Source organism: Apostichopus japonicus, chromosome 12 (genome assembly GCF_037975245.1).
Source record: "Apostichopus japonicus isolate 1M-3 chromosome 12, ASM3797524v1, whole genome shotgun sequence".
NCBI lineage: Eukaryota > Metazoa > Echinodermata > Holothuroidea > Aspidochirotida > Stichopodidae > Apostichopus > Apostichopus japonicus.
Window position 1 is genome coordinate 8,202,178 of NC_092572.1, and position 11,147 is coordinate 8,213,324.

The 11,147-nt window shown below is 34.2% G+C and overlaps 1 protein-coding gene across 1 annotated transcript; it reads right to left on the minus strand.

Annotated features, from left to right (window-relative positions):
• Nucleotides 1–2,455: 2,455 nt before the first annotated feature.
• Nucleotides 2,456–8,503, minus strand: LOC139977837 (uncharacterized). The gene is made up of 4 exons (XM_071987525.1): nucleotides 8,315–8,503; nucleotides 6,770–6,907; nucleotides 5,294–5,569; nucleotides 2,456–4,085 (listed from the first exon to the last, which is right to left on the minus strand). Exons 1-4 carry the CDS (start codon nucleotides 8,385–8,387, stop codon nucleotides 3,910–3,912), a joined length of 663 nt encoding a protein of 220 aa, XP_071843626.1. The 5' UTR covers nucleotides 8,388–8,503; the 3' UTR covers nucleotides 2,456–3,909.
• Between the last annotated feature and the right edge of the window lie 2,644 nt (nucleotides 8,504–11,147).

Below are 11,147 nucleotides of genomic sequence, written 5' to 3' on the forward strand. Positions count from 1 at the left end.
CGTACAAGAAAATTTCTGGTTTTGATACCCACCAGATCACCGGAAATGGCACTTCTCGGGCTTGAAAATGACCAACCAGATGTACATTTTTGCCTGAGAACCAAGTAGTTCCCAATAGTTTTTTTTTTTTTTTTTTCCATCCATAACCTTTTGGAAGATTGTCACCAGTCACACATCATGTTCGACCTCATTGCATGTCCTGTGGATCATTCATTGCTTTTGTAGGTGATTCTACGTCACGGCCCACAATATCCGAAAGCCCCACTTTTCAAGGTTTTAAGCCCCATATTTGTTCAGAATTTGAAAATTCACATTTCTCGTGAATAAAATCACTTCAAAACAGACCCATAATGTTGCACAAAATTCAATCATATGGACAACCAATATCGAAAAACCTCCTTCAACCCCTAACAGACAGGTCAAAACTGCACTAGTAGAAGGAAGTATGATGAAGAATGTTGGTCAGGAAATTTTCGAAAATTCAGACACAGTTAATTTATGGGTGTAGAAATATTAAAACCTCTTATAACGGCTATTATAAAACTTCGTTGAAGGAAATGAAAAATACCAGATATTTCCGATATCAGATATTTCGAAACCGAACACTACACACATAGGCGTAGGAGGCGGGCGGGGCTGCATCCCCCTCCCCCCAACCAGTTTTTCCCACTGAAAATTCGGGCAATGTGCTGAGAATTTTTCGGGCACTTAATGAAAGAAAAATAAATAGCAATGATGTAACTTAAGGAAATGAATAGTTTAAAAATTATCTCCTTGGTAATTAAAATAAAGTTCTAAGCTTGGCCGACTAATTCGTCATTACTACTGTAAAAGAGAGTTTTGACATAATTGGACCTGTATGCTTTTTCTCCATCTACATAAGACATTTCGTTGTTTACATTAGCATCCCGCGGTATACTGCGCAACTTTCACGGACCGTACGGTACACGATGCCATGCGATGTAATGACCGATGCTTGCTTATATGATATTGACATTAACATGTTGGACGCGCGCGGAGAGCGCGAAAAATTTTGGTTATATTTTTCGGGCAAGTCGTTACAGCCCCCAAATCCAATTGGGCTCCTACGCCTTTGACTACACACATAGACAGTTTTGAGGCTGTTCATCCTGGAACATGCATTTTCATGCTCACTGATATGATGTGATATCTGCTCTTTGCTTTACAAATTCGAACAGGCGTGTAGCGAGTAATTTGCCAAGGGAGGGGCAAAGCCTGTAGGCAAACTATCTAAGCGTAGCGCCACCATGAGTTCGCGCGAAGCGTACAAGAAAATTTTGGCCGAAAATGCATCCCAGATCGCTGGAAATGACACTTCCCATGCCTTGTAAGTTGCATCTAATCATTGTCTTTATTGAAATTACTATAGCGATATCATAAAGAAAATTTGCTCGGGGTGGGGGGGGGGGGCGTCATGCGTCATGTTCCCCGACGACTCGGTTGAGTTCAAGACCAGCCACAGTTGGTTCCATAGCACAATTGTACAATTGTTTAAGGCGTCCATACACACACACACGCGTTATGATAGACCATATATAGTATATATATAGATACATTAGTGAGAGAGGAAAAATGGAACGTCAAAAATGGAGTTGTCGGTGTAAGGGGTAGGGTGAGGCGCACGTCCCCTACGTAATCCTCGATCTGTCACTGGCTACCCTGTGTATATAATAGCTATCAGCGCTGTTATTATAACTGTTCCCCTTTCTCTTCCCGAGGTCTTGGCGTTTATCTTTTACTCCCTCTTTTTCTCCTTTTTCTCTCTTTCTTCTTTTTCTTTTCCCTTCCTTCCTCTCCTCCTTTTCTTTTTTCCCCCTCTTTTTCCCTTTTTTCTTCTCTTTTTTTCTCTCCTCTTTTCCTTACCCGGGGGGCGCGCGCCCCCAACGTCCCCCTGGATACGCGCCTGCAGACTGAACAATTAATCATTTTGTTGAAGTTTGCTATGATCTCAACATGTTGACGGCACTCATGACCTTAACGTTTCCATAGTCATCACATATTTCTTATCACGGGTCATTGTAACAAATATTGCTTTACCTTCATTTTGTCGGAATTCCGGAAACTTATTCAAGACATGTAAATACAGACAATAGGTTAAACATTCGACACGATGTGTTTACTTTACAATATCAACAGTTGTAACTGCTCGACACCTTTTTGAACTGTCCTGTTCTTGTTTCAATCGGGAACTGGAACTGCATTCAATATCTTCAGTTGAGTATTCTAGCTTCATTTATAGGGCAGGCTGTTGTGTAATAAATTACAGTCGTTTAGCAATTGAAATAAAACAACATATGGAAAACAATGTTGAGTGCAGAATAATTTAAATACGAATTATGGAACAATACGAATAGTTCAGTAAAAACTGTTATAATTCTTTATTAGTTTTCACCATGACTGATATATAACATAATATCTGTCACAAAAATAACATTGAACTCAACCCAAAGTTGATCACACATAAAGTCGCAAATGAAATTAAAAGGATACAATAAAATATTTTATGTTTAAGATTCACCATTTAAGCCAATTAGGCTTCTTCGCGAGTTCCTGCTTGCAGGAGGATCTAATATACATACATACATACCATTTCATCATTAACTCGAGTTTAATGATTCATCATTTCATTATTAGCTCGAGCTTAATGATTCACCGAACCATGTCCCAGATTTAGATAAATAGTTAATGGCTATTGTACATTCAATGCTGACAAGCTATCTTAAGTAAACAATTCGATATGGTCACCACCTGATGAATCATACTATGCCTTTAAGTAAATTCTGCTTGACGGCTTCAGCAATTTGGTTTACAGGTATCTCTTATTCAATTACAGCTTCTTCTGAAATCGGAAACTTGGAACATTTTACTTTACTATGCATTTTCGTACCCACATAAAAAGAAATGTCGAAAACATTCTAATTCATCTGTTTCTAGAATTTGCATTGTAACAGGTCAAGCTCGCTGTGCCAGTTATGTAACTACATGACCCAATCATATTGTATTATTTTCCTTGACGCGACCGATCACGAGGTTTTTTGTAACATTAATGTCGTCCAGGAGACTATAATAAATAGTTTGAAGTCCATAGACAGTGTAAACATATAAACTCATTCTGTTTATTTTTTATCCTTAAAGTACTTCATAATGTAGTTAAATACATTAGACCGGAATTATACCCAATAACACACATTTCCTCTTACACCCTTTTGTGATTTTTTTTTTCCGGTGATAGGGGAACCCCTTACGCCAGTTAATACAAACGATTGAATAAGATTAACTTGTCTCGTTATTAATGTGTACATGAACACTTTAAAAAGGTGAACAATTCCTACAATATCAATTGCTAGTCTATCTATAATATAAAAACAGTTATAATGGAGATTATACAACAAGCAACATGTAACAAACATTAGCTACACATTTAAACACACAACCATATTAAGTTTAATTTATTAAACCAAGGGATGTTCGTCGTCTGTTACAAACATCCCGTTACTAAAGTCATCCGTCTGTGTTCATGCTTCGTGACTCATAGTTTCAGAATATGTTGTTGTTTTGTGTGCCTTGGTGTTGTTGTTTATTCTTCAGTAGTCAGTTTGCATGATGAATGTCACGTCGTGTTAACTTTTGTATTGTGTTAGAAACTGTATTGATGTGGTCGGTATCAAAATGATTTTTTTGTAATTCGCAAAATGGAGTGACATTCTTCACCAATTCTTTTCAAATTGAATTTATACACTTGACTTTGTTTTTTAATCTTGAGATCTGCATTCGACTTCTCGGTAAATCCACTGGATATCCCAAAAATGATCTTTAGACAAATGATCAGAAACGATGAAAATTTCTTTCAACATTTAAATAGGTCTACTGTGCTATTAATTATCCTCCTCAAACGTTGCGATAGTCGACACATACGGAACAAAGACAGTGTATATTTGACAGCCCACAAAAATTATACTGGGAGCAGCAAGGCTTATCCGAGTTTCCATCACATCGGGCATCTTCGCCGTTAGGAGCGGGAAAACCAGGACCACATCGATCGTCTCCAATGCGAAAATAAGATTCTATAAAATTTAATAAATAGATGGAAAATAATATGTAATTGGAGAGGGCAGAACAGGTTTCAGTTCGTTCTTTGGGATTTGTTGTCGAAGGGGAAAGGAAATACGGCTCTGGTTACTTTTGGAATTGAGAACAACATTTTACAATTAAATGACGATTATTTACTTGTCACTAACAGTTCAAAAATAACCTGCAAATACTCAACAACTTGTTACTTAAGGAATTTTTCAATAAAGGTGACATTTGTTTGAGAAGTTATCAAATTTGGTTTCATCGACTAAACTTCAAAATACGCCATAATTGTTTTGTTAAGAACTCGCATTTTAAGAAGTGTCCTAATTATCCTTTCGGTTTTTAGATTTATTTGTAAAAATGTCTATATCTTCTTAAAATGAATAATTTTAACGTTTTGCTGTAAAATTGCTGAAATATGATAATAAATCCTTATTGTCAATTTTCAAGTAAACCACAGGTTGATCACATACCAAGTGGTGCCAAATTGTTACCAAATTAAGTGAACAATTAGTCATTTTGTTGGAAATTGTTGTACATTTTTATAGACATATCGTAACATGTTGATGGCACCTTCACTTTCCCATGTGAAAGAGATTATAATTGATAGTATGAAAATTAACTCTGAACTCGATGGGACAAATTAAAGAGGGTGTCATCGAATCTGGCTCACAGTATATTTTTGGAGAGATGAAGTGCTAGTCAATCATCTTGCCTAGCACGACCACATTCATTCTTTAGTTAAATAATTTAGTTTAATATTGATAATCGTGTTAACCAACGTAAGTCGACCAGTTAATTTTAAATATCGAAATTTTGAGATTTAAAATAAGGAAATTTGGACATTTTAATTTAAACATATTCTTATTTAATGCACAGAAAAGGACGTTGTCAATATCATCAACTTATTCTCTTTGAACACATTGGTGAGACGTACAGGTACCCAAGCAGAAAGTTCCCTAAATTTTCTAGCTCTCACGATAACTACTGACTAAAACAAGTTCACACTTCAAAAGCAACATGTAATTCACAGCAATCTGAAAAATGAAATATATTTGAAACACATGTATAAAACAACACGTACAAGGTAGCTATGAACTACCTATAAACAAACTTCCGAAAAGAAGGGTTCTCCCTCCCTATTCATAAAACCATTTTACCATGTTTTTTATACGATGTATATCATGTACTAACTAACCTATTGAGTGTGTCTGTTCGAGTGGCTTTGAAGTCGCACTTGATGTTGAACCAATGCCTGTGGTAGATACGCGAGATGTTGTAAAACGTGGAATGTTGGTTGTAGTGTCTGGACTGCTCCAGGACATTGACCTTCCAGTCGACAATGGAACGTCCGTGGCAGGTTGTCGAGATATGGCTGTAGTCCCTGCACCAGCAACTGATGAGAGACGAGCACTCTGCCTGAGATGGTTTTCAGTTGTTGGAGAAAAGATAAACTCATCCGTGTAGGCGTTGCCTGTAGGGAAAGATGAACAGAAAATGCAATCTGACACCGACGTTACTTGTTTAGCTTTGGCAAAACTATATTTGTTTGGCACAAGTACATGTGGTTGATTTTAAATAAGGACAATTGGATATTTTAATGTATACATATTTATTTATTTAATGCACAGAAAAGGACGTTGTCACTATCATCAACTTATTTTCTTGAACACAGTGGTGAGGCGTACAGGAAACCCAAGTAGAAAGTTCCCTAAATTTTCTAGCTCTCACGATATCTACTGACTAAACAAGTTTACACTGCAAAAGCAACATGTAACTCACAGCAAACTGATAAATGATATATATTTGAAACACATGTATAAAACAACACGTACAAGGTAGCTATTAACTACCTATAAACAAACTTCCGAAAAGAAGGGTTCTCCCTCCCTATTCATGAAACCATTTTACCATGTTTTTTTATACGATGTATATCATGTACTAACTAACCTATTGAGTGTGTCTGTTCGAGTGGCTTTGAAGTCGCACTTGATGTTGAACCAATGCCTGTGGTAGATACGCGAGATGTTGTTAAACGTGGAATGTTGAATACTCCTTGTTACTAATTATGTTAGTTTAATTAGTTTCGTATTCTTATATTACTAAATACCTTACTGTTGATAGCAGCTCAATCCTTGTACATTAATTCATAACAAAGAAATAAATTGTATTTCCTAACCCTTAATCACATTCAGTCTGTGATTTGACATTGCCTAGCTGATATAAGGTTTAAAAACAAATACTTTTCGATGTCTGGAATCCAGTTAATCCACAGTGCTATATAAAATTAATTATTTTTGACAAAGTAGCGTAGAATTTTGGTATTGTCACTGCAAGGGACAAAGGCGGATGGACTTCCTTATTCCAGTCCAACTATTGCATATACCATACATGGTTTTGAACAATGGCAACTAGACTATAATGTGCCCATTACTCATCAACTTGCTTCAGTTCACTGTCTTCGAAAATACCAGGAAATGATATGTTTAAAACGAGACCGACAATCTAATTTTGATAGTATATAGAAGAGAGTATGAGGGTATTAGTAAGCTTAGTTAAGTTCAAAGTTCAAACAGTTTAATTCTGTTAATTCTTAAGAAAAAATAGATTAATTCAAGCCCAGTTTATCCATCCGATGACTGGAGTACACTTATCGATACGTTGTAAGATTTACCAAGTAGCCTGCTTAGGTCGAATTGATTCTGACTAAGAAATCGTACAACGGTAGGAAGGTCATTGTTGTTGCAATCCATTCTCCGCATCACCATAGTAACTCTATCCAGTGGTTCTCGCTGAAAGCACAACTCCTCCGCTTGAACAAAAGGAAATATTGATTGACAATGATTTACAGTTTCAGCTAGTAATGGAGATATGTCGATTCGAATTCAAAACAACTTGTTAAATTGACACAAATATTATTTGTTTCCACATTGTTATCAAATGGTTTGTTAACTAAATTTTCAAGAAATATTAAGGAGAACGTAATAAACACAATGCTCGTCGTTCAAATTAAACAGGTGTTTTTTTTTTCTGGAATTGTTTTTATTCTATGTTATGCTAAATTTGCTACATTGCAGTGCAACTTATTGCTTGAATGCCGGTAGCCAATTTTTAACATTTCAAATAGGGAAGATGTAGGGATTAAGTTTAGTATATTTTTGTATATATTTGAACCTTGTATGTGGTTGCCTGCTGGACAAACAATACTCATGATTTAAACAAGTGGAATTATTATTCATTTCTAACAAATTCATGTTTGCTTGTTGATAGTTATGAAACTTGCTATTTAAGTTTTGATCAGTAATATCTGTTTACTTTTTTGGTGATGTTCTCGATAAATTTGATAATGTATTATCAGACAATGACCTAGCTGGTACTTGCACCGAGGAGACGAAGTTATCATTTTTGCCTTAAATGAGAAAAAAAAATCATCTTTTATAGGTGCATATCTTTAAAATTAGAATAACTATAGAAACATTACTATCAATCAAATTTTCATTCTTCTTGGACTACACCATATATCAAGACTATCGTTCTACCTTAATTCATTCTTTAACTGTGTTCTTAATCCTTAAAAATAACTCATCGCTAGATATTTCCAAGTCATTATTTAAGAATTATGTTACATTGTCATGTTATCGTTTGTTAAGGATCACTATGTGAGGCCAGTGTGTTGCTTAATTATGGGTTTGGTCATAAACACGTATAAAATAGGCACGAGAAAAATAATATTATGTAACTGTTTACTCATCTCTGAACGAGCGTAAAAGAGATTCTTTTTTTTTCAAATAAATATGCCAATAAACTAAACATTTAAATTGAAATCTGCCTAAACTTGTACTGAAAATATATCATTATGTTTCTGTTTTACTAATCTTGAAACGAGCTTCACATTAATATTACAATTAACCATCTTAAAAGCAACATCATGTTTTTTTTTTGCGCGTCCACATGAACATGACATTAACTATAGAAATCCGTTATGTTGATTCATATGTACCCCTTCAATATTACAAAACATATAATTTAGAACATGATTTTATTAGTTTCCATAAAGTGAAGAAAATTTTCTTAAAAGAGATTCTTTTCCTAAATAAATATGCCAAGAAACTGAAACTTATATATAATTGAAATTTGCCTAAACTTTCCACGCACACCATTTTGCGGGGGAAAATGATGCACATAATAAAAAATAAATATCAGAACGAAAAATACTTACAGTTTTGATCCATATTTTGACAAATAACGGTCGATACTAATATTGTCAATAATCCATGTTTAATGTACTGCATTTTGGTAATGATTTCACAAAAAATAAAAGCAGCTCACATGAAGAAAAAAACACATGTAGCTATTAGAATCAACAAACACTTCTATGGGTGGAACTAATGAACTTACTTACTTTGAATCTAAGTCAAGCTTATTCGAGCAATTATTATCAGTAGGCCTAATGTATATCGAACGTTACTGACATTTTACATGGTTAAAATATATAGATACATAAACGGATATATATTGATCTGTAAGTGTGATATCTGACTGACAGGTTCCCGTTTCCATCGTCATATTATCATCAATAAGAAGATCGTTATGACTGCTCTTAACGTTTAAACAGCAAACTTGAAGTCATACAATGTTTTGCAAAATACTTTAACAAATAGGATAGTCAAAATCAGTTCAATTAGTGCTCAATAAGACAGGTGCTTAGAATAAATATTTTGTGACTTTATATATAAATATATATATATATATATATATATATATATATATATGTATATTATATATATATATATTATATTTCTATTTTTATATATTTCTATATATATATCAATATATATATATATATATATATATATATATATATATATGATTTTTTTCTGGTGTATTGATCTGTATTTATTTTACTATTTATCTGTCACGCCACTTGCTACACATTCATTTTTATTTACGGTTTGGCTTGCCTATAAAGAGTGGCTATTCTGTGTAAATTGTCAGATTCAAATCACCAGGGGTGCACGCTGTACAATCAAATATCCAATTCATTACATATAATATATATGAATATATATATATGTATATATATATATAATGAACGAGGTGTGCAGCATCCATTTTTAATTCTAATTTGAAACCCCAGGACGATGTAGCATCTTGGCTCCCATAACAAAAATAAAAGTTGGTTCCCTGCGTACAGATTAACTATGATCACACTGATTGCAACCTTAAGGGTCTTTAATAATAACATCAAGTATGTTAAGGAAGTCGCAGATGTGCTTAAATTTCCTAACACACACATTCTGCTTTTGACCGAATACAATCCCATCATAAACTCCATGCATATGAGCACTATCATCGCTTACTTTTTCCAGACTCTTCAACCCAGTTTCTACTTCCGCAAGCAATTTCCGTTGCGAAAAACCTCGCTGCCAAATATTCCGTCATATTTTCTCTGACTCTATGGTTAAATTCCCAGTGTCGACTATGGTCTCTTGTGATTTTGAATTCATTCAGTTCTCTAATTTTCGATTGTTCTTTCATTTTGTTTTATTGTGTATGATGAAATTCCAGGTTTTCCTTTCACCGGCATTATAACAAAACAACATTCCAAGAAACATATGCCAGAGTTTGGTAAAAGAGTAATTACCTGTCAGGGGAAGAGTCATTTGTTAAAACAGAGGTAATAAACCAACTTTGTGGAAATTAACACTAAATCAATTGTTCCGAGAAAAAAAAACCAAAAGGGTTTTATAGAGGAAACACCAGACCATGTTTGTAGCAAATCAGTTTTGATGAAACACGAAAAGTGGGTATCACGCTGAACCAATCAAATGATTAATCCGAGGAAATACAAATATTCGACCCAGCAACTTTCAGTAATTTTCTTTTTCAGTTACTTTTACATCTTTTTTTTAAAATGTACACCATGATTTTTGCTCCATTCTCTGAAAAGTCGTTCTTTATTCGAGTGCCTTGAAACAAACTGAGCTGGCAAAAACGAAGAAGACCATGTTAAATGCATCTACTCCACTTCCTGTCTGGATTTCAATCATTTATTTAGTTGTATTAGCCTGTAGAAACATTATGAAACTAAAGTGACTCTATCTAGCCACAGAAGGTATGTGACAGTATGAAACACTAACAATCTATGTTTCCTCGCCATATTTGTGTCCACATCAGGTTAAAAGAAGTAGAGCAAGGTTTGTGATAACCTATACCAAACATAATTATTTGAAAAACATATTATACTTACAATGCTGCTGTAAAATGCTATTCAATGTACATTCATTTATGATTATTTTTATTATTATTATTATTATAGCTACTATTATTACTATTATTATAATTATTATTATTTTTATTAGTATCATTATTATTATCATTATTTTTTTTTGTTATTAACTACAATTACTATAGGGATGGATATCATATATAGAGTCACCTTAGTTAAAGATACGGGGTATAACCTGCAAAAGAGGTTCACTGGGGATTAAGTACCTAGCTTTAATACAATTCGCAACTTTACAATGCCACGTATACCAAGAGAGTGATAAACTCTGTTGTGATTGAAAATGAAACTTTCAAAATATATGCAAATGGTCCTAGCCTAAGGCTAAGTGAGCAATAAGGCAATTTAGTCAGAAAAAAATGGGATCGACGAAGCGAAATCTTTATCACTTTTAGAATACCATAATTTAGAGTGGTCAAATACTTTAGTGGCTAAGAAAAATCCCAATTTGATATTCCTTTACTACAAGCCTAAAGACGATATATTCCAATAAACTTTCCATAAATTGTTTGCGATACTCAGATCTTGCCGTTTTTACTGAAAATTGGATAAGTCAGGCTAAGTCTTAGCCTACTTGGCTACAGTCAGTAGGCGTAGTACGCAGTAGCCTGGCTAGGCTATATCATTCTTTAACTAAGGTGAATATGAACACTATTTATACAACAACAATACATCTTGTTGAATTTCCGGCTAACCAATGAAATAATTCAAAATGTTGGGCAGACCCCCTATAGCTATAAATTTGGATCTCATAGCCAAACCTTGT